The sequence below is a fragment of the Struthio camelus genome, chromosome 3 (assembly GCF_040807025.1).
Source record: "Struthio camelus isolate bStrCam1 chromosome 3, bStrCam1.hap1, whole genome shotgun sequence".
Lineage (NCBI taxonomy): Eukaryota > Metazoa > Chordata > Aves > Struthioniformes > Struthionidae > Struthio > Struthio camelus.
Window position 1 is genome coordinate 146,972,329 of NC_090944.1, and position 23,358 is coordinate 146,995,686.

Here is a 23,358-nt window from a genome sequence, read left to right on the forward strand (position 1 = left end):
GAGGCAAATTAAAAAAAAAAAAGAAGGGGGGGGGACTGAGGCTTCGACACATGTTTCATTTCAAAGAAAGGACTAAAATGAAATAAATAAAGCCCTTTTTTTTTTTAAACAGAAGAAAAACCTGTCATTAACCCCCCCCCCCAAAAAAAAAAACCCCAACTTTCTCGGCCGGCGCCTGGCCCAAGGACAGCGCAGCCTCTTCCCGCCTGCAGCCCTCGGGGTTTTTTTCCCCTGGCCGGTGGGTGCTCCAGAGGGGCCCTTGGGTGCACCCTCCCCCCCCGCGGGTGGGGGACACCGGGGGCCCCTTCTGCTTGGGGCAGGAAGGAAACTCCTTTTCGGGGAGCGAGGAAGGCGCTGCCCCGCGGGGAAGCGGCCCCCGCAGCACCCGCGGGTGGACGGGGCGGCCGCGTCCCGCCGGGTGCCCGCCGCCGGGCGGCAGGGGCAGGACCCCCCCCAACCCCCGGCGCCCTCCACCCCTGCCCGCCCGCTGGGTGGTTTTTTTTTTTTTTTTTTTTTAATTTTCAGACGTTAAATTCTTTTGCAAACATTCATGCCTTAGGAAGGGCTGGAACAAAGCTCAGCTGCTCCAACCGGTCGGACAGGTAAGCAGACTTGTTGACACCGTTATGTTTGCAGCACGCATGCTCCTTCCCAAGTTTCCTGGTGCATTTTTCTATTCCACCTTATGAAACTTTCCCCCCCCCCCCCCCCCGCCGCCGCCGCCGCCGCCGCTGCTCCTCTCCCTCCCCTTCCCCTCCCCGCGCCTCGCCGCCTCTGCCCGGTGCGCGCCGTCCCGCTGCCCGCCGACGGCAGCGCGGCGCCGCGCCGAGCACCCCCCCCGGCCCTCGCCCTGCCCTCGCCATGCCCAGAGCCTTCCTGGTGAAGCGCCGGAGCCCGCAGCCGGCCGTGCGCAGCTGGGGTGGGCTGCCCGACGAGCAGCGAGCCGACACCTACGTCCCAGGTGAGCCGCCGCCGCCGCCCGCCCGCCGCACCGCTCGCTGCCCGGCGCGGGGGCGGCACCGAGGGGTGGCGGGGTGGAGGGGGGGGGCGCCCACCTACCCACCCACCCACCTACCCACCCGGGTCCGCTTAGCGGAGGGGGTGCTCGGAGCCGCCTCGCTGCAGCTCCCGCCCCGGGGGGGGGGGAACCCTAAAATTAAGGTGGGAAACCTCGTTTGCGGGAGAAAGGGTCGGGGGAAGAAAGGGCTCGGGGCGGTGGGGCTGGGGGGGGACGGACGGACGGACACGTCCCCTCGGCCTCCCCCCCCCCCCCCCGCTGCCCGGCCGCCCTCGCCCCGGCTGGGTATAACGGGAAGGCGGCGGCGGAGCGGCCGCGCCTGAACTTTGGGACCGGCCGTGTTTGAGTTCGCGATTGCGGGAGGGCGAGCGGAGGGGGGGGGGGGAGGCTCGCAGGCCGCCCCCCTCTCCTCCCGCCCCGCGCCCTCTCCTTCCTCTCGCCTTCACCCTCCTCCTCCTGCCCCTGCCGCATGCAGGCGGCCTCGGCTGCGCGCTGCTGGGCTACGAAGGCAGCTGCAGCCCGGAGAGCGGCGGGAGCAGCGGCGCCAGGGAAGCGGAGCCCGGCGACCCCCCGACGCCCCAGCCCGCTGCCGGGGCGATGCTGCTCGACTTGGCCGTCAAGCGCCCCGCCGCCGCCGTCAGGTCGAAAATCAAGGTAAGCGCGCCCCGAGGCCCCGACCCTCCCCGCAGCGAGGGCTCAAGGCGTCGGGGAGGATGGAAGCGGGTTAGGGCCGCGCTCGCTCTGCTGAAAGCCCCCCTCTTCTTCTGCGTGGGCTGAGCCGCTTCATCCCACGCGCGCCTCTTGCCAGAGGTGATGGTGCCCATCCCAAAAGCTGAGACCGATGCCCGCGAGAGCAGCCGGAGCGAGCTAGGTGTAGGACGTAGGACGGCAGCAGCAAGGCAAACCTCATCTGCGATATACCACCGTCTTCCAGTGCCCTTAGCCCTGCTGGGACATGCTGCCGCTGACCTGCTTGGCTCAGGTCCTGCAGGAGATCCAAACCCAGCCAGGAAGGACCAGCCCTGGCAGCCAGGAGGCAAGCCCCACAACGCGTGGGTGGATCCCCTGTGTAACATGGGGCCTTCTTGAAGGGCCTTCTTCTAGATCGTGGCCAAGCCCTCACCAAAGAGGTCTGCAGCGCGTTTTTTTTCCCCCAGCCCCCTCCTCTCTTGACTTATCAGCACAGCAGCTAGGAAAAGGTCCTTTTCCGTACCTCGGGAAGGCAGAGTAGGGATTTCACTCCGAAGGCTGAAGGCAAATTGATCACGGGCTCTTCGCCGTGCGCGAATGCCTGCCCAACCACCCACCACCCCTCAAAGCATCTGGTGATGCACACGGGGTGGGAGGAGAAAGCGCAGCGCAGGACCCTGTCCAGCTCCTAAGAACATCAAGGATTCTCCTTAACAGAGGTGGCATCAGGTCCGCAGGCCACCTCTGTGCTGCCAAATAAGGGATGTGTTTTGCCAGTGGCTACTTAACGCATCGTTAAACCCTAGCTGTTGTTTTGCTGGATGGCGCTGTAAAAAATCCCCCCCCCCTCCCCCCCCCCCGCTGTCTGCGCTGAGATTACAGTGTTTTAGCCATCAGGTTAGTAAACTCGTGATTAAATACTACATTTTTGCTCTGCTTATATAGATGGCCACAGGGAGGTGGAGTCCTACCTGCAGCCCAATAGACACTTTCGGTTTGCTCCCCCTCTAGCTTCACACGTTGCTTTGCAGCTAGCTTGTGTTTTCCCTTCCTCTTTTCTTTACCAACCATTCCCGATAGCGTTGCTTCCTTCATGATAAGGAGGGGGATCACGAAAAATACCTGGCCCCTCAGGAAGAAGAAACCCAACGCTTACTCATTTCTGTACCAAGAGCTGGCTTCGTTGCTCCACTAGAAACGCTTTGAATCTGCTTTGGGTCTGACAAAAAGCACCGCTCCAAGGCTCGGTTTTACAGAGTTAGCGCCGGAGAGAAGGCGCATGCGGGCAGAGGCGAGACAAGCTGGGAACTTGGGCTTACTTTTCACCCGGACTATGGAAGCTCTGCTGGGATGTAGTCATACTTTTCCCCCCCCAGTTTTACTTAAGCCTCCTTCTTATGTTTTCATCTGCGCTGCTAGCGAAAGGCCCGGTGAAGGCCACGAGAAAACCTGTTTCGTTAACCTCATTTCTGCAGAGTTGGGTTTTCTAGGAACGCCACAGAAAGTTGCCCACGGTGCCGCAAGCGCTGATAGCACCGCACACGCCTGTCATCCGCTTTCTTTCACCTGCGTTCAACAGCCAGTAGGAGCGAGCGCATCCGCTAGGCTATTAATTACAGCGCTCGCGGGCCGTTTGCACGTTCCAAGCGCGGGGCGCTCTCGATGAGGAACGCTCTTCCCAGGAGCTCAGTCGTCCGTATCTCTCTTAGGGAAGTCAGGTCACGGCGTCAGCGCAACATTTTTGGTATTGGAGCAGCGAATGAAGAGATTAACCCGTCCCGACGCTCTGAAGTGAATTAACGAGCAAGGGAGACTCTGGGGCCGTTGTCTCAATCCCTGCTGAGTCAACGCAGCAGCGTTGCTTTGCTTTATCCAACCAAGTTTACCTTCACAGTCAGCATCGCCCTCCAGCTTTTTCGGGGGGAGGGTTGAAAAGTCTTCAGTGGCGACATTTTCCAGGGAAATCCTTAGCGGGAAACCATGACCTGAGACGTGTGGAAAAGCTATGCTGGACTCGAAGAAAGCTTTTTTTTTTTTAAGTTGGCCCAGGCCGTGTTTGCAGGTAGGAGCGCTTTGGGCACAAGCTAAGGGCTGTGACTCACCTTGGCTGGGCAAACAGCTGCGGTGGCTGACCGTGTGGTCCGCCAGGGCTTGTGTCCCCAAGCGGTCGGGGGCAGGGGACGTGTGCCCGCACCTCCGTTGCTGCCCTCCGCAGTTGGGCTGTTGGCCCCTTGGTCCCTTCGGCTGACTCCCCCTAGAGAAGCGGCGATGGGGGAAGCGGTTGGGCCCCGGAGCAGGTTTTAACTGGGTGGGGGGCCGCAGGGCGGCACAGCGTCTGTCGCAGGCTCAAAGCGTGATTTTGGACCAGCTTGACTTGACAGCATCGCTTCCTGCTTTTTGTCTGCAGCCATGTCTCATTTTGGTTGGGAAGAGGTTTAAGCTAAGCTTTAAATACAGAGCCACGCTGACAGCAGGCTATGTGTGTGTGTTGTGGGGGGGTCACTCCTCTAACAATTCCTCTAGGGCTCATAAGGCTTCGCTGTAGAGATTAGGCCTTTTGGGGGCACACGTGCCCTATAGACAAGAGGTGTCTTCTTTTAACCTTGCTGAGTTGGGGCCTGACAGCATGAAAAGAGGAGGCAGTGGCATGATTTTGGCCTGCTGGTTGGTTTTCTAGGTATGCATTCAGTGTCCATGCTAGCTAGAAGAATGATTCACGAGGGCGTACCGACACAGGAGAGTCACGCTTCTCGTTGCTCTGCACATGGAGCTTTTAGTTACCTCGGTGCAGCCTTCTCGTGCCAGGAAGGGCCTCCGGTCCCTGTTCGAGATATTATCTGAATGCATGAACCTGTGCAGATGTGGCCCGAAGGACAGCCATTCATAGACTGAGCACATGTGCGAAGTACATAGTTTGATAAGGGTCCATGTCTCTGGAAGCCATCCAGAGCATGGTTTCTGCTGTAACCGCTGAAGTCAAGGTTGCCAGTACGCATCACCAGGTGTCCACCTAACACCATCAGGCGAGCCATGGGTATTTCTCCACGTGCCTATATACACGGTCAATAGGAGCAAGGCATCCCGAGAAGGTCAACCAGGACATTGTGGAACTTCCTCCCGTTTTCTGTCGTGACTTGAACCATCAGATGTTGGGCCAGGAGGAACGGCGGTGTAGGGACGTGGTGTTGCGGTTAGATGGGATGGGATGGTTTTACTCTTTAAGCAAGGGTAGTGCTCAGGGCACGCACAGCTTGCAAGAGGGAGAACAGTTAGTGGATAGATGGCCGCTCCTTAGCCGTGGCCCCATGTGTGCACGTGATTGCGCGTGGTGCTCCTTGGGCATCACAGGCCTCTTGCGCCCTGGTTAGACCTGTGTTGGGCTGAAGTCTGTCTTGGACACCTTATTGCAAGGGACGTGTGATGATTTCACCCAGGAAGAATCTCTCCTGAATATTTTCACTTCTCATTTTGAATTTATACCAAGGGTTTTTTTCACGAAGCAATGAGCAAGCCCTCCTCCTTTCTTTTGGGGCGGGGGGTGTCAGTCTTTTTTGCCATGTTGACACCTACTCACCCAGTGCTGTTCCGTTTCCCAGTTCACCACTGGCACCTGCAACGACGCTGCGATGCATAGCTGTGAGCTGTGCGGCAAAGGCTTTCGTCTGCAGCGCATGCTCAACCGTCACATCAAGTGTCACAGCCAGGTGAAGAGACACTTGTGCACGTTCTGCGGGAAAGGCTTCAACGACACCTTTGATCTGAAAAGACATGTCCGGACCCATACTGGTGAGAATGCTTTACCAAAGTGTTTTGCAGACAGCCCTGGGCTATTCAGAATAACCAGAAGTGGGAGAAAGGGTGAGATGGGACCAACACGGGGCGGGGGGGGGGGGTGAGGGTAACCCAACCTGATAACACAATATGCAGGGAAACAACCTTTGCAAAAATGTAATGGGGATGTGATGGAGACAAGGAAGAGACAAGAGTCTGTGAACAGAGAAACTCCTGGAATTAATGAAATCTGAGGAGAACTAGTGAAATCCGTGTGAAGCCCTGGGGGTGCACAGGCTTACACGCAGCCTGTGTGCTGCTGCGCCTTGGCTAGCAAACCTGGCGAGCTGGGATTGCTGGTGGAGCTATCTCCCATGACATCGGGATAATCCAGCGTGGATTATCAAGGGCTGAGCGGGTACCGGTGAGTGACTGCAGGCATTCAACGAAAATGCTTTGCCCTCTAGAGGAAATGAGGAGCAGTTTTTTTTTTTTTGGTAAACCTTCACTGCGGGCCGATCCGTGGAATGGGATTATGGTTTGATTTTGGCACCCTCTGAAGGAACCAGACGTGGTTTCTGCTGTGCCTTGAGCTTCTTTAGGGAAACTAGACAACCCGTTCGACTTTGATCAGTCCTGCGTGCTGAATCCCCGTGGAGGGCGCAGGAGGCACTGTGGGGGTTTCTGAGCCTGCGTGCAGAAATTGCAAGAAATTAAGAAATGCAAGAGATGTATTAAGGAGTTTACATGACTCTGTTTTAGCTTTTGTGCCCTTGCACCTTTTTACAAATCAGATCTGAAGGACTATCTTCATTGTAAATGTGTTCATGTCAACATGAGCCATTTCCAGAACTGGAAGAAGGGTTCCTACAGGTTCAGATGGGTGTGTATAAACCTGCAAAGTCAAAATGGACATCCAGGGCCAAAGACAAATGTCCTCTTCTGTCTGAAATGGTGGGATTGGAGGTCGACAGCCCCAGCTGCTCCCCATTTCTTCCCTGCTCCAGTCCACCTCAAATCCAGTTCGCTGTCTGGTTACAGAAGTGCTTGTACTAACCAAGCAGGCAGAAGGCTGCCTTTTTTTCCTTTTTCTTTTTTTTTTTTTGTTCTATTTGAAGTGTTGGCTTAAATACGTATCAACTCCATCCTCCCCAAACAGGACGCTCTTTAGTAAGGCAGCTGCCTGCATTCGGGAGGCTTTTAATTTGCACTGCGAGGCACCCAGAAGATGATCTCCATTGCACGTGCTGGGTGTACTCCAACTTCCCAAATTTCCAGTTTCCTACCACACCAACTGAATAATTGGGCTTGCTCTGCAGTATCCCTTCTCTTCGCTTAGGGGATCAGCCACAATTAACCAGGTTCCCACATAGAGGTTCAGCAACTATGTTGGTAGATGCGAGTTATTTCTTAGCAGTAGAACCCTTGTAAACATTGACACCTATTTTGATGCCAAAACATTGGCCAGAGCCAATGTTTGGGTCTGTTTTGCTCTGTCTGCAAAGCGCCACCGTAGCTTTCATGTGGGAAAGGAATCTGGATGTGACCGGGGAACTGCCTCGGAGGTTTGTCTCAACTGCAGAGAGTACGTGCTTCTAAAAGAAGTGATTTTTTTTTTTTCAACCTCTCACATATTTCTTTGAGATTCATAAACTTAACTCCAAGCGAGTCCGTGAACAGAAGGTGAAAGTAGATGTGCTATGCCTGATAGACTTGAATTCACCATGCAGGGTTGGAAGTGATTTTGGAAAACCACGGAAGCGAAGGAGGAGGATCTTTGTGCTGGGCGGGGGTGAAAACCACTGTCCTGGAGACGTGACTCGTATGGTTAAACTGTCCATCAGTTTACTGGAAGAAACCTGACTTCACTATTTCTCCTCTCTAGTCTAAGACAAGATGAACGCTGTATAGGCTGTATTTTCCTGAGCAAAGCCTGTGCTTTTTCTTCTAGGTTTTGCCTTTCACGTTGGATATGTTCCTTGGGTATCATGCCCGATTTCTCCACTCCACTTTGCTTTCACTGCCCTTGCAGATAGTGTGGTGCTTTTTCAGGTCAGCATGATTCAGGCGGGTACAGGTCGTACGGGTAGGGTTTCCCTTGGTGCACAGGGTGTAGCGTTGTGTCTTTGGCATGCGTCTTTTCCAGGCTGAAAAAGGCATCTTTGAAAGCAATGGATTTTGATGTTGCAATTTATTGTTGGTCAGGAAAGCTGGGCTTTATGTGAATATTAAAAAGAAGTCAGGCTGGGGCCGAAAGTGGTAGCGTGGGCATTCTTATGTAGCAAGAGCTGCTCGCGTACATGTGGTTTCTTCAGTTTTGGCATTCCAGTGGAAACGGTGAGCTAGCCTGATTATTCTGCAGTGTGTGTAGCCAGACTTTGTGACAGTCTGGTAGTATCGGAGAGCACGAAAGCCAAATACACCTAACTAGTTTCATGGCATGAGCAGAGTAAGATGTTAAAAAGTAATCTAGACAGCAAAATCGACTTTTAAAATAATTCCAAAGTGATGGAAAGGCATGGTTCCTTCCTGTCGGATTGCTGATGCTGATCTAAGCCTGGGCTAATGCTGGAAAGGGAGAGACCCAGCCTTCCCAGCATGATGGTCTAACCCTCTCCTGCGCTGGCACTGGTGCCTGTGAAGGACTATGGGCATCGGGAGCCTGTGCACTGAAGATTTAAGTTGACTTAAGCTGCGCATGAAATTGCCCGCTAAAATATTATTCATAAAAGATAAACTTTTGCATGTGAATTCTAACGAAGCTTTGGAATCACTCTCAAATTGCAGTTTAATATAATTTAAGTCGTTGAGGCAGTCTGACAGCAGCAGATGCTAGGAAAATATCTTTTCAGTCATGATTGTTTAAGCCAACACATTGGAACAAACTCATTCTTCAAGACTTGCAAAAATGCGGCCAAGATTCTTCCTATTGCAACCTCTAATTAGTTTGGGTTTCTGGTTTAAAAAAAAAAGACCAGCAGTTGAGTGGTAAACTTGACATGATTCAATTACAAAGTTATGAACCGTGTGTACGAGCGTGTGTATTTATTCCTTTTTGGCCTGGCTATTGCCTTAGCGCTGCTCTCGCATGCATTTCACCTCTCATTGCAAAACCAGGGTTTGTAAGTAGGACGTTGCATCCCTTTTAAGGCTGGTCTGTGCTTGAAAACCTACTGACCTACTCTGTAGAACCTCAAATCCCAGTTGCTTTAGTTTGTCTCAAGCGCTGATAAACCCTGCGCTATTTATCAGGAAAGTATCAGGGGGCTGTTGTTGTTAACTCAGTGAGGCTTTCTGGTAAAATGGATATTGTTTACTGCTTGGTACGTTTTATAATGCTGGTTGACTGTAGTAAATGAAACTGCTCAGAGGCTTTCAAATTAGAAGCCAGCCCCTTCTTCCCCCTTAGAAGACACGCGTGCATTTTTTTTTTTTCATCTTAATGCACTTGTTTTCACGTTTGGCGCTTGCAATGACAATAATCAAAACGATATTGTACAAAACCACTAGCACTCATTTGAATTAGTGTCATCACTATATGTTCACGTCCGGCAGCCGTTCGCTGCAGCATTAAGCTTTGCTCACTACAAGCAAAAAATTAAGAACTTACTCAGATACAAGATCTCATTCACTAAAAGAAAACGAAATGAAAGGTGGGCTGGAACCAACAGTTTTACCTAACTGCAGGACTCCAAGAGGGCTTTAAAGCAGTCAGTTTTGCAAGAGCTGCTAATGGTTTCTTCTTCAGGACCAAAGCGCTGATGGGCATCTGCCACATTCAGCATCTACTTAAGCCTCTTTGCAACATTTCTAGGTTTTATGGTGATATAATACATGAACCGTTTGTAAATATATGAACCCGTTTCTGAAAATCTTAGTCTAAAAGTAAGATCTTTTATTTAGACAGACGGTTCCTTGGGGTGTAGCTGCTACCTACTGCTGTGCATTTTGCTCAATATCTAATAATGCCGAGCCTTGTTCTCTGTTGATTCCCTAGCAGGCTATGATGAATTTAAATTTGAATGATAATCACCGTCTTTTAATCTTGTAGGAATTCGTCCTTACAAATGTGAGGTTTGCAACAAAGCATTTACCCAGCGGTGTTCTCTAGAGTCCCATCTTAAGAAGATCCACGGAGTGCAGCAACAATATGCCTACAAACAGAGGCGAGATAAACTCTATGTGTGCGAAGATTGTGGCTACACGGGCCCCACGCAGGAGGACTTATATCTGCATGTTAGTAATGTTCACCCCGGAAGTGCTTTCCTGAAAAAGACCTCAAAAAAACTTGCAGCAGTTTTGCAAAACAAACTGAGCCCTGTCCTTCAGAGGAACTCCAAAGAAGACGACAAAGATGAATAATGCAGCGGATTAGAGTGGTCTAAAGGAATGAAGTTTACACGCAGAACTATAAATATATTATTTTTTTAAAAACAATTTTGAAAGAAATCCCTGAAATAGTAGGGATGCTTGTTGTTAATGGGACTCTATTGATGTCGACGGAACCTCAACTTGAAAGAAATATTCCCTTGTATGACGCAAACATCGGACTTTTTCAATCAAAAAACAGAAAGCTTGGAAGAGGCTATGTCACCTAGTTAACGGGGTATTCACTGAAATGGCATTCAGACAACCCGTTTTCTGTTTCAGCTCTACCACCAGGCTGAGTGGCCACAGACAAGTAATTTCACCTTTCCCCAAAGCGTCACCCAAAAGAGCTTTGGGTAGAAAGCGCCATGTAGGCGCAGCTGTTATTGTGGTGTTCTCAGATTAAAAAAAATAATTGAAATGGTTTTAAGGCTAGGAGTACATAGTGTCAGTAAATGAAGTTTAAATGCACAAAGAATCTTAGCTCTGCCCACCTGGGCAGTAAACTAATGATTTATGGATCTGTAGTCCAAGGTGAGCTGAAACAGACCTTTTTTTTTAAGGCTGCAGAATTTTTCTCTCCTTCATTTTCTCTTCCAGGTAGTAACATTATTCCAGGACAGACTTGTGGTCATGTTTTAGGTACTTTAAGCTGTGAACTTTTTATCATGTTTAGATTTAAATGTGACCTTACCTCTGACTCTCCTGGACTCGTCATACTTACTTTGGGGATTACTAACACATCCCTTTAATCTACATCAATATCAAGCCAGAAACCGAAAGAAAACACTTTAATGACTTGAAGATATGTAGTATCTGTCATGACGATATGCAATTTTGTGTGTATTTTATGGTGCGTGTGTGTGTGTGCGTGAGTGCGTATTTTGGGTTTTTCTTTCTTTTTAATGAACAATCAAGTGCCTGTTCACTAATGCAACCAAGCAGTGCAAAGCAGTTAGGAGTGAGGCTTAGGCTGTCTCTGCCTCGTGAGATCAGTGCAAAATTGTATGAGTCACTCTGGCCTCTAATTTTCAGTCCCTCTTGGCTGAGAAGGCTTTCAGTGCGAATGATGCTGCAAGGCAAAGAGGCAGAGAGGACGAGGAGGGAGCGGTACTATGTCCCCGTGCTTTTCAGACTCTCCCGAAATCTCTGCTCCAGCTCCTATTGACCTTGGAGCACCAATATAGGGAGTATCAAGAGCAGATTTAGTAATTAAAAAAAAAAAAGAGAGGTGTCCCTAGGTGCTATCACCAAGACCTCCTGACATGCTTGAGGATGCTTTAGATGCTGCTGAGCTGCTGCAGCCCTAACTGGGCACTTGGCTGTATCAGGACAGACAGGGTAGGGTGGTAACTGCCTCAGCGAGCAGACATTATGCTGGTCCAAGCACATGTTGTTTGCCTGTCTCTTACCTTAATGGACACAGCTGCTAAGCAGGTTTTTAATGAACTTAAATAAATAAATATGAATGGATTTACTTATAAATTCCCCCAAATGCATGTTGTGCTCAAAATAAAGCTGTACATTTGGGGAAGATGTGCTGCATTCTGTATACATTAAAACAAAAGCTGAAATGTAACTCGACCTGAAATGCTGAGTCGTGGCCACTACCTTCATAAACATTATAATTCAAGTGATAGATTTGGAGTGTCTTTGTAAGAATCAAAAATCTTTTCACTTTGCCTCTGTTTTATACAGGCATCTGCTTGGGCTCTTGTGGGGAATAGCTTTTAGTTTTTTTTTTTTTTAAAGCATTTCTAATGATACTACTATTTTATTCAACAGACCTGTGGGTGCTTGGGACCTTGAAAACATTGATAATAAAGTGATGCTACTGTGTAAAGACTAAACTTGTCATCCTATATGAGAGGAGAGTTTGCAGAATACTTTAATAAATGGAAAGTCCATGGAGGGGGAAGAAAAAAGTGTCTGAGGTAAATTAGAAGATACTTTGTAAAACTGACTGTAGCTTATGTACTAGTCCTCAGTTCTTCTGAGCTTGTGCCCTTATAACTGAATAGTATAAATGCAAGGTTGCTCAGTCCAAGCGAAGCTTGCAAATATTTTGACAAAATTGACCAGATAGGGACGGACAGACTTAACTGCTGGTTCAGCCAATTATACTGGTGAGAATCCCCCTAAAACCTGCTTAGTTAAGTCTCAGGCAAGACGGGTTGTTGAGCTCAGCACCTAGCTGGCACTGCTCAACAGAGTCCACCTGAGCAAAGTGACTGGAGTGCACCCAACTGCAAAGGATTCATGCTCTTAACGCTTCTGAAAGCTCAGCCCTTGACTGCAGCAGGGGAGCTAAAGCAGAAACCCTCCTCGCCTATCTAACTGGAGACACCGCTGTATAATTGTTTTTCTGCTGTAGAATACAGTGATTTTTTTTTTTTTTGAGTCCCTCCAACATCACTGCAAAGCCGTGTCTCCACTGAAAGAACTACAGACAGATCAACATGGTCCATCTACCCGACTTCAGTCAAAGACCATTTGCAGCACCAGAACAGAGTAGCACGTAACAGAAGAAAAGCCACTTTTGATGGACAGCAAAGTTCAGGCAATGCTTACTGCTATAGCTGGAGTAACTGCCCTGATTGTCTGGCTGGCTTTTCTGCAGAGGACAGATACTCTCTGTAGCAAATGCCGTGGGCACTGCAATTTAACAGTCTGGCGAATTAGTTTAAACTGGTAATGAAGTGTGAGCAAAGATGCTAGTTTGCATGGGCACGGGCAATCTCCCAAATCTGTTATGGGTTGGTGGTAATAGCTTAGGCTTCTACAGAAATGTTCCCGAGAGCTCACACAAGGCAGCAGCCAGGTTTTTTCAGAAGTAATTTGACAGCGGTACCTTCCAGTGATACCGTATTCAAAGGCTCTCTGGCTGGTCTTTAGACTTTGAGATAGGCTCACAGACTGACATGGCTTGTGAAGTTGGCAGCCTTCCTCAGAGAGAAGGCTTTTGTTAAACAAATGAACAGAGGTGAAGCAAACAGGTGCCTGCACAGCCCAGGCTCCAGATTTGTCCTTGATTACCAGTGCCCGAAGCACTCCTACATGGCTGCAGGAAATCCTGCAGCTGCAGGACATGCTGATGAACAAGGCAATCCAACCCAAATGTTGGCCCACTGTTCCATACTCTCGTGTTTTATCCAGTCCAAATCAGGGACTGGAATTCAGGGGGAATTCAGCACATTTTATCACCTCCTGCTTCTGCCTACAGTATCTTATCTCCTACTTGCCTTCTTTTTATCTACGGAGTTATATTTCGCAGAACACTGACAGTGTTCAGTGATGTTGAACAACCCACTTATTAAAATTCGATGTAGTGGGGACCTACTTGCAAAACAGGTATAACTTCTGAGCCCTCACACAGCCTGATGATTCTGGTTAGTCATCTCTGAACCTAGTTGCTTAGTCTCCATGTGAGTCTTTTTAGTTAGAAGTCTTATCTAATTAAGCATAGAGTAATCCCACCATCACCAGACCAGGATGTGAATAAGCAAGTACCACTATAACTAACAACGTTTTACTGCACAGTTTTCTACCATTAGTGCCCTAGAAGAGCCGAAGATTAAACACTACAAAGGTCTAAGTCTCTTCAGCAGCAAGCCTGCACATTGTTTTTTAGACTCTTCTAGTGATGTTCTTGAAGTTTATGGGTTACTTGTATTTTTACATATAATCCTCAAAGGTTTTATTAGGAAAGCTCCTATGTACAATTCAAAGCAAACAAAGAGGAGGGGAAAAAAACGCTTTCCTATGAATACAACACACAAAGCAATACTACCTGACATCGAAGTGTCTCCTGTGTCTACAACTTATTTTATAAAATAAGCTTCAAAAGTAACTCTTCTGCATTAGGACATTTATTCATAAACTTATTACTCTGAAAAATCTATCAGCAACTCTTCATTCCTAAGAAGGCCCAGCTCCAAAGTCACAAGCCTGCTGTTATAAAGAAACTTACTGGCACTGGCAAATGCTAGAACCTGACCCTGGAGGTAGTTCCACTTGGGTAGGGTCCTTGTCTGCAAAGACCACAGCAAAGTCGGGAGTGCTCAAGACAGCCACAGAACTGGCCTGCACAGAGTCTATTGTAACTCACAGCCTAAGGTACAAAGGCCCATTTACTCTCAGGTTTCTTCTATGGGGGCTATTGCAGACGGCTAAGAGGAGCAGCCTGCAGGGGGAGCCACTGCAAGCAGTGAAATCTCCTACCTTTCGGGACACGAGGAAAATTTCCAAGTGTATCAGCTACAATTCTGCTCCTCTTTGCTGAGCCATTTCTGTCAAATGGCCAATCTGTCTTAGTAGTTTCAGTAATTACTTGCAAGAGCTTTCGTTATAATTTTTCCAGTTGTTGCTGTAAGAAAATCACACATAGTAAAAATCTGTTAATAGGTACCTCTGAGGTTAGCAAGACTGACTTAATAGCCAAACAGTCAACCAGCCAACCCAATCTGCTGTATTCATTTATCGTTTGCATTTCTCTCAGCTCAGACACTGCAAGTGTCCTTTCGCTTTAGTTCACCATCAATTTCATTTCCAGAGTCTCGGTTCTGCAACAGCTTTCTCCTCAAAAATGGCAAAAGAAGGATGATTTTTACTGAACAGTTTTATTTAAATGTAGATTACAGAAACTTTCCTATTGATCTCAGATGGTAGAAACTGCGTGTGTGGAAAAATAGGGATCAATTAAGTGTGCGTTGTCCTGCTGGGTCCACCTAAATCACCTACAACATAGGCAAATAAATATTCCCTGTTCCTTTTTTTTTTTTTTTAAAAAAGGAGAAAACAAACTAATAAAGAAATTAGCCCAGGTTGTTCAAAAAAGAGTACTTCAGATTAGAACAAAGTGCTTCAGCTCTGTGCTCAGACCACTCGCCTCTGTATAGCTTAGTTTGGATTATTTTCTTTCCATGTATTCCTCAAGGCGCAGAAGCCATTTATTCCAGTACTGAGAGCACAGATCCGGATCCATGAAATGTGGGTGTGCTGGGGAGCCATTCTTATAAGCAACCACAATGAGTCCACAACTAACCTATAGTAAAAAAACAGGATGCTGTCAGAAATTCAACATTAACATGCAACTTCAGTCAACACTTCTAAAGGTTAAATTTCATTACAAAACTTCAGTTTAACATATAGTATCTTCAATAAGAAATAGGGAACCAAAAAGACCAATAATTCGCAATAAAATACTTGGAGACTAATATTCAAATGCTGAGAGTACAAAGGTCTCATTGACCTTAGTCGAAATTGATTGGTAGGGTCTATTTGCATCTTCCAGGTGCAGGCAAAATTCCCACCAACTGCTGAGGTTTTGCATGGGAGGATATAATCCTATTGATGCGATTGCAGCATCTGTCTGAATAGAAGTAGTTACTTTGGTATGTTCCGACATCTTCGACACTTGACAAACAGCCCTAATTCAAACCCCAAACAAGGGGGTGAGGGATTGGGATGACAGAAGGTTACTAGCAGAATCCTGCATATTTCACTGCATAAGGACCATGCCTGTTAAGTGCTCACGTGCACTGATCTCTTTCTTATTCTAGAAAGTCCTTTGTAGAATCTATGAATTACCCTTTTCTCTCCTGCTTTAAATTTTCCCTTCACGGCTTTGTATTGAAATAACAGTCCTTCAGGTCAAGCAGGAGTCTTGCCTTTGGAGTCTTTAAAAACATTGCTCCACTGTTTACTGATCAAGTGATGGAGTGACAGCACATCCTTTTCTTCTGAGGAAGCACTGTACAGTGTACAGCACACTGTACTCTAAGGAAGTAAATCATGTAGTCTTTCACTTGCTAATGGGATAAAGCAACACAAAGTGAGGAACGCACTCCTGTCCCGTTTACCTGTCTGCATGCTCTTCTGCTTCACTTCCTCTTTCCTACTCCCTGACACAAACCAAAACATACAGGACAAAGCAGAGGGGATTGCCACAGGCTGAGTCCTTGCTGTAAATTCATCTGACTTCCTAAGACACTGGACACCTAGTTCCCACTGAGCAGGAATTTCCTTCAAACCAATGACAAGATACTACTGACAAGCAAAGGCAACAGGATTAGCAAGAGTACTGGAGTTATTTTAAGGTGCAGTTCTACGGCAACTCAACCTGATCTAAGGCTGGGCTGCTTTGTACAAGTGTACAAATCCTACCAATAGTTGCGTGAGGGACAGCTCGTGTCTGAAATCAGTAAGTGGGGAGAAATGAAAATAACACAGGTACTGCTGCATGTCTTGGCAGGCAGCAGGCCTGCTTACCTGGAAGTCATAGTTAGCATCATGATTTATGGCTCCAATATATGCTGCAACCTGTAATGGGTTGTCAAAAGTGTTTTGCAGAGATGGCTTTGATTTCTCTGAAGTCTTCCAGTCAATCACACATAACTGCCCTCTGCATAACACAAGAAGAGAGGACAACGTTTTACCTTAAATTTAGTCCCAATAAGAAATAAGACATGGCACCAAAGAAAGGCACTTCACGCTCACCCTGCTTCATCCCAACGTCATGTTGCTCATTATCATATCCAGTCTAATTAAATATCTTCTGCACTGGTAGCTTAGCTCTCAGAAACCAGGACTTACTAATACTAGTTGAAGCTCTTGGCAACTGCAGAGCCTCGCTTAACCCCACCCTGCTCATACCCCACTCCAATAGGGAAACCTCCACAAGGAACAGCAGCACTTCTGACATCAGATTCACCTCTGAGCTCATCCATTTTGCCTCTCTCAGCGGTCTTCCCAGCTTTCCCCCCGGAGCTCACCAACACACCTGTTCCAGCTTGGAACACAGCCTCCCATAAAACACAGAGCATCAAACGACGTTGACGTTTTTCGGTTTCTTAAAGAACCAGTATCTCACCGATACTTAGCCACGCAGTCTACCAGGCCTAGATACTGAAGAGTCTCATGTTGAACCGCACTTTCCAGAGCTTTTATTTCACTGATATCTTTTAAGACATGTTGTACGCTTGATAAGTAGCCAGAAACAGCAGTGTCTTCTCCTTGCCCCTTAGTTGGCATCTCTTCAGACAGAAATATAGATTCCAAAGTTGCATGAAAGAGCTTTCCTTGGAGGAAAAGATCTAAGAGAGACGTCAAAAAAACCCACATTTTAGGCTGTACTCATAATACGTGATGGACATGTGTACTAGATGTTACACAGCATAGCTCTTAAACCAATCCTGCTTTTTGTAGTGAAAGCTTCAGGATTTGAGGAGGAGAGAGAAACAAGAGAGAAAAAAGTTAAGTGCCAAGAGTGAAATTAGTATCTCTTATATTAATGACTATCCCCCCCCCCCATACTAATTACATAGGAACAAAATATGATCTTTAATTTCCTGCTCATTCAAAGGCATTTGCCAATCTCTATGAATTAAAAAAAAAAACATTATTTGAGGCTGCTTATGAGCTGTTTGCTGTATATGCTAGTGCTATTGCGTTGGTTCATCTGAATTGAACAAATCTCTTCCCTCACTGGATGGACATAATTCTTAGGAATAAAGGGTTTAATGCAGAAATGATTCAAAAAGAGCATAAACAAAGCATATCTAGTTTTCAAAAGCATAATCATTTATGTTAAGGAGTGCTGAGGTATTTACCAATCTTGCTATAAGAAGCTACACACTATCCCCCAAGGGCAACCACCTCAGCACCATGCTGTCTTCACTCCTACAGCCTGGGGGAAGTCAGCTTTGTAGACTTTATGAAATAAAAACGTCTAAATGCATGGAATTTCAAAGAAAAGGTTGTATATACTAAAGCCCACAGTTACTTAAGAGCTTCAGCATTTAAAACAAGACATACAGTTTTCTAAATACACAGGAGGATATGATTTCAGAATACAAATTATGCTTGCATCTGCAGACAGGCTCAATCAAATCAGCAGGAAATATATGTTGCAGATTTTAGCAAATGAACAAGTAATGGAGAGGCAGATAGGATAGAGCAAAAAATATCTACAGTCTAATTCTAGTTTCCCCATGAAATTCTAAATTAGTTTTAGTGGTCCTAGAACAAAGATTAGATTCATTAATAACAGGTGCCCTTCCAATGTGCTCTTGCACCTTGACATGGAAAGAGCAGAACAGATTTTCAAAACGTTTTGACTTCTAGGGCCAAATCCAGCAGCTATGCTAGTACGTCCCAGCCAACTATCCAGACTAGTGGTTCTACTTTGTAATCACACTGTGGTTAGACTTACTTTTAGTGTACTCTGCAAAACCGTCTTTCCCAAGTTTGAGTATCATTTTCTGTTTCCATCTTTCTAGGTAAAGGGCTTGCTGCGGAGGAATAGTCTGTTGAAGAATACTGGTAACACTGGGTATTTTGTTTCTTTGTAAGCTGATTTTCAGGGGAAGGTTTGAGTCACTGCCTGGAAGTGGAATTCTCTTGTTGGGGTTTACGAGAGGAACCCAGCTCTTTGGAGTTTTTGTTTCAGCGTTTTTAACTGGAGATCTATGTTTATCTGCTGGCCCATATAACAAATTGTCTTCTTCAAATAATGTCTCTGGTGTTTGGGAGCTGGTTTTGTAAGATGTCACAGAGCAGACCAAATTCTTGTATTTTTCTTGATCAACTTGTTCATAACCATTCACTTTTTTCTTCTTACTGTAAAGGCAAGTGGAGGTAGCCAGGCACATACACGGGACTGGCTTTTGGCACAAAGGTACTTGAAAGAGCATTTCCAGTCCCCTAGATTTCCTGAACAGTTGCTGTAGGAATTTCATTCTGAAAAGAAGCATTTGTAGGTATTTACAGTTTTCTTTCTTCTGTTAGGAACATTCTGTAGGTTACCATAACTTCCTCCTGTGGAAAAGAAATTCGTGATTTCCAGAGACAAAAAACTCTATTATCAATCTATTTTTGCTCTTTGCCAAATAAAGAACTGCCATGGTCACAAGTGTCTTCATACAATCGGTGCCACCAAAATTCCTTTAGATAAATAATACAGTAGCAGAAAGAACCAATAAACAGTGAAAAGAGGAAAGGATCCTGAAAAGAACTAGGGCTAGTTGGCAAAAACTGGAACAGGGCAAAAACATAAAAGATGGTGCAAGTAGAAAAAGCTGCAGTAGAGGATGCTCATGAAAGAAGACATAATAAACTCATCTGTAACAAACAACTTCTCTCAGAAGTGGGACAAGGAGAAAAAAGCCACGAAGAAGAGAATGAATGGATTTCTTTTTGCCAAGGTATTAAAAACAAGAGCAAGTTTATAGTGGATGCTGAACTTAAGGAGGTGGTGGGGACAAAGTAATTTTTGGAGAATAAAAACACGTTTTTCTCTGTTATACCTAGGAGAAAGCAAACAGTAGCACTATGTACATGCTGGAATTGCAAGACCTGAGACTCGGGAAAACCAAAGAGATATCAAATAAACGGCAAGTAACTTCAAACTTAAATACATCTTTTGAAGATCATAGTAAAATAAATATGAAAGTATTTTTCCAAACTGAGCTTCAAAAATAGGAGGAGTTGTGTCCTTCAAAGATGCTTTGGAAGTTTAAAAAAAAAAAAAGTATACCAGATTTATTGTTCCCGGCATAGCTTTCAAAACCATAGTATAATTGCATTTGTAAGCCCCAGAAAATTTTACAAATATGGGTTAGATGTAAACACTTGAATAGTGGCATTTAAATCAACATTAAATACTCACAGAGTTGAGACCCTATTCTTTCAGAAATTATCTGCTTACTATTGCAAAGTTCCATTCCACCCTCTGTATAAAAAACAAATCAAAACAGGACAGGCGATGCATACTGCCAACCGACATCGGCTTTTTGTTCTTAAAAATACCTTAACATTACGTTTTGCTTTCCCCACACTTCTTACACAGCAATTCACACACTGTCCAAACAGTAGATGCCAAAGGAAAAAAAAAAAAAAAAACACCTGAAGGCCCTGATACAAGGAGTTATTCTGGATGGAGAGATCCTGCACTCATGCAGAGCCTCACTGACATCAGTAAGGCTCTGTGTAGGTTGAAGCATCTCTCAAGCAGAACACTTTGCAAAAATGGGGCTATATCAGCTACAGTTTATTAGATCAAGCCATCTTGTAACAAAAGGGTGTGACCTTGGACCCTGGTTCCAAAAACATCGTTCTTCATTCGTGAAGAACAAAATCCTCCAGGTGTTAGAAGTTTTGTCGGAATAAAAAGATACCCTGTACTTTTCTTTACCGACTTTACATTTTCACACTGACTTCGCACGGTTTGGGAGGGCAAATAATAACTGATCTAACAAAAAGCTAGTGTAGAACATAAAGGGTCCAAACAGATGGCATGTAATCTGATACAAAATTAACCTGTCAAAAGCAGATAAATCCGAATGAGGAAAATCCAATTATACTGGAAGAGAACTTTGTGTCACGTAGCAGTGGTACTGGACCAGCATTTCTGACCCAGCACTAGGAGCTCTAAAGTAAGAGTTGATCAACTGTTGTATGATGGTCTCATTCAGTCTTCATTAAGGATTCCCTGTAACTACAATTCGTATCAACCCAAATAGTTAGCGATTTTAAAACGACTTCCTGGTCCAGAAGGGAGAAACAAAGTAAATAATGAAAGTACCCTGGTTAATCCTGCTACTGATTTTCTGCAGTTTCATTTGATAAAAAGTTACTTTAAAAGGAAAACCTTTCCACTTAAGATACTTTCAATGTGTCACTTCCCCTTTTCAATCATACGCAAACCTTAATCTGTTTTTCTTTTCCAGTAGGACTGTGCTATGTGCAGCTGCATCTGTTTTCTAATTTTCCAGTGCTCAACACTGAGAATGCTCTGTCAGTAAGCATCCTGACGTTCAGATTCAGTAAAAAGTACTCTCCTACATGCACTCAAAAAGAGATCATTCAGATGCATTACGAAAGGACAAACCAGTCCATTTCAACCATTTTATTTCCATGACAGCGTGCAAGTTTTGCCAAAAAGAGAATAGTCTGTTTTGGACAGCTTATACAACAGTAATACATTGGCTTGTCTATGTTCTGGAAATTAAGTTCTACCTGGCTTTATTTCACAGACATTTGAGGCAGTTTTACAAATTTAAGTAAAACAAAATCAAATTTATGTTACCTCTAATTTTTTTATTTGATGGCATGAAGTTATTTCTACAGTTTGCTAGTTACAAATTTGTAAAAATTTCTGACAGGATAAAGAGGTACTTTTGAAATCAAGTATGCAACTGTTTCAATTGTTTCAGTCCTCCTTAGGTTTCCAGCCAGTGAATTCTATATGCCTGAATTTCTACTGCCCATTGTTCTGATAAATTTATTTTTAAGAAGCACCTTGCATGATGTTATTTGATTATCATAAAGCAGCTCACTTCTGCAAAGCTGCTTTGCCAAGATTTACAGTAACTTATTCTTCTCAGAAGATGATTACATTTTTAAATAGGTTTTCAGTCTTGGAATGGGATTGGCTACCTGTCAGAATCTGCCACTTGCTGAAAAAGAAATAACGAATAGTTTTAGCACAGTTTTCAGTTTGCTGCAGGAGATCACAGAAAGGGGTAAGGGCAGCAAAGGCATATATAAAGATCAGACCTCAACACCATAGGTAAAATGTTTCACGGTATTTTTTTTCTTTTTTTTAATCATAGAAAATAAGGCAGGAAAATTAATCTCTCCTCTCTTGGGGTATGCTTCTAAAGAGTTACTGGGGAAGTGGTTTAATCTAAAATGGGGGAAAAAAAAAAACCTCTTATTCCAATCTAATAGTATCCAAGCTTGTAGTTTCTCAGGCTATTGTCTGTTGACTATTAATATGCTTACCAAAGTGTATTAATCAGAACAGAATAAAGCCTGGTTAACGACTGTGTACTTGTTGACTTAGCTAGAGCACAAAAGAAAAGGTTTATGGTGGAAGTTTGTCTGTCAGCTGCAGGAGGCAAAATGATACCTGACCCAACAAATAAAGCTCACTTGCACTAAGCTGTCCCCTCAATGTTTTTGGAGAAGTAAATTATACCAGATTACATGGCTACAAAAATGCACACTATTATGAGCCCTAGAGCTGACTGACTATATTACTGCAACACTGCCTCAGTGATACCTAGCATGAAATTTAAATTCGCAGACAAGTTTTGTTCTGGAATAATACTTGTGGAAATCTTTGCACATGCTATGAACTGAACTGCAGGAAAAGGGAGAGTCTGTAGTTTGTCAGTTGCTGCGCTGTTCTAAGGATGGAGAGACATTCTAGGGCTAAGAAATAAAAAACAATTGTATCTAACGGACTGAAAAATCACATACGTTGTTTAGTTAATTTCAGTGATACTTCTGTACAAAGAGCTACTTACATTTACAAGAAAGATGTGAGGCCGTGTGTCTGGATCTACTCTCATACAGACAGAACAAAACTTGATGGATATTTCTCTCAGTGGAAGTGTCTCTTTTTTCCTTCACAATGTTTCTGTTCCAAGACTGGTGAATTTGTTTCAAGTACTGCAGTATGAACGAGACCTGAGAATTGATGCAAAAAAAAAAAAAAACCCTGGAAAAAGAAAAAGAAGGACTTCTCTTAATTTCCCCATGCTAGTTGACTCTGCAGCTCCAATAACTATGGTACTAATACAACTGAAAAAAGTTGTTCTGGGATAGGAATGAATGGCTTAAGTAAGGGCAATGAAAGGTATTACTTAAGTATGCGTTCACATCTGCACAAATATTCCTCCAGCTATGGTTTCAGACAATAACCAGTATAGCTATTTCTTCACAGTCACCTACCAAATAGCAAATACAAGCACCATTTCACTTTAGAGACAACAAGAAAGAATGCTACTTAACATAGTTACAGACCTGTTGCCCCGTATCCCCGTTTTGAGGAGAGGAAATATATTGATAAAGGCATAGTTTTAAGTTAAAATCACAGAGTTTTCTCTGGGAAAAAAAGAAGCATTACTATTTGATGGTGAGAGGCAACAGCAGCCTACCTTCCTGGTCAAATAGACCGCTTCCCTTTTTTTCCCTGGTTATAGCTTAACAACGACGGAGACGCCAACGGAAGGGCCTCTACCACCTGCTGTTCCCTGCCACAACCACTCCTCCGCGCAGCGTGTAAACTAAACTGAGTCCGGTTAAAAAAACACATGCCGTCCCCTGCTTCGGGAAGCTAAGCGCAATGAGAAAAAGCGTGACTTTTAAATAAAACAGGCCAAGCTGCTGCCCTCCCTCAGCTAATCCAGGCCCGGACAGAGAGGCGGGCATCCCTTCGCCTCGCACCACAGAGCTACCAACGCCCGAACCGCCCCGAGCCTGCCTACCCCTCCGAGGTGATCCTGAGGTGAGGTGAGGCGAGGCGAAGCCCCGGCCCCCTCACGCGTACAAAAGGCGACCGTCTACCTCAGCGCCGCGCTTCCCGCCACCGCCGCCGCCAGAGCGCATGCGCGCGCGCGCCGGCAGCCCTCAACGGCTCCAACGGCTCCGCCTCACGGCACGCGCGCACCACACCCCCCCCCACGGCCTCTCGGGATTTGTAGTTCGCCGCCGCCGCGCCCGGC

At 45.8% G+C, this 23,358-nt stretch overlaps 2 protein-coding genes across 4 annotated transcripts; one reads left to right on the plus strand and one right to left on the minus strand.

Moving 5' to 3' along the window:
• Nucleotides 1–846: 846 nt before the first annotated feature.
• On the plus strand, nt 847–11,687 carry OVOL2 (ovo like zinc finger 2). The gene is made up of 4 exons (XM_068940799.1): nt 847–961; nt 1,494–1,672; nt 5,305–5,494; nt 9,531–11,687. Exons 1-4 carry the CDS (start codon nt 862–864, stop codon nt 9,839–9,841), a joined length of 780 nt encoding a protein of 259 aa, XP_068796900.1. The 5' UTR covers nt 847–861; the 3' UTR covers nt 9,842–11,687.
• A 1,753-nt stretch (nt 11,688–13,440) lies between these two features.
• MGME1 (mitochondrial genome maintenance exonuclease 1) lies at nt 13,441–23,340 on the minus strand. 3 transcript variants are annotated; one of them, XM_068940796.1, is made up of 6 exons: nt 23,122–23,340; nt 22,159–22,352; nt 18,060–18,664; nt 16,719–16,941; nt 16,118–16,250; nt 13,441–14,891 (listed from the first exon to the last, which is right to left on the minus strand). In XM_068940796.1, the coding sequence occupies exons 3-6, from the start codon at nt 18,598–18,600 to the stop codon at nt 14,757–14,759; spliced, it is 1,032 nt and encodes a 343-aa protein (XP_068796897.1). In that variant the 5' UTR covers nt 18,601–18,664; nt 22,159–22,352; nt 23,122–23,340; the 3' UTR covers nt 13,441–14,756. The 3 variants fall into 3 exon arrangements, with proteins under 3 accessions (XP_068796897.1, XP_068796898.1, XP_068796899.1); XM_068940797.1 differs by having other exon boundaries at nt 13,525–14,891; nt 23,201–23,295; XM_068940798.1 differs by having other exon boundaries at nt 14,446–14,891; nt 22,792–23,238.
• Between the last annotated feature and the right edge of the window lie 18 nt (nt 23,341–23,358).

Bases quoted from the DNA above. Each gene is read 5' to 3' on its own strand.
- OVOL2 (XM_068940799.1), top strand. From the start codon at position 862: ATGCCCAGAGCCTTCCTGGTGAAGCGCCGGAGCCCGCAGCCGGCCGTG. The intron at 1,673-5,304 runs GTAAGCGCGCCC...TCCGTTTCCCAG, and splicing joins CCGTCAGGTCGAAAATCAAG to TTCACCACTGGCACCTGCAA. The intron at 5,495-9,530 runs GTGAGAATGCTT...TTAATCTTGTAG, and splicing joins ACATGTCCGGACCCATACTG to GAATTCGTCCTTACAAATGT.
- MGME1 (XM_068940796.1), bottom strand. From the start codon at position 18,600: ATGCTTCTTTTCAGAATGAAATTCCTACAGCAACTGTTCAGGAAATCT. The intron at 16,251-16,718 runs GTGAGATACTGG...TGTGTTATGCAG, and splicing joins GACTGCGTGGCTAAGTATCG to AGGGCAGTTATGTGTGATTG. The intron at 14,892-16,117 runs GTAAGCAGGCCT...TTTTTACTATAG, and splicing joins ATGCTAACTATGACTTCCAG to GTTAGTTGTGGACTCATTGT.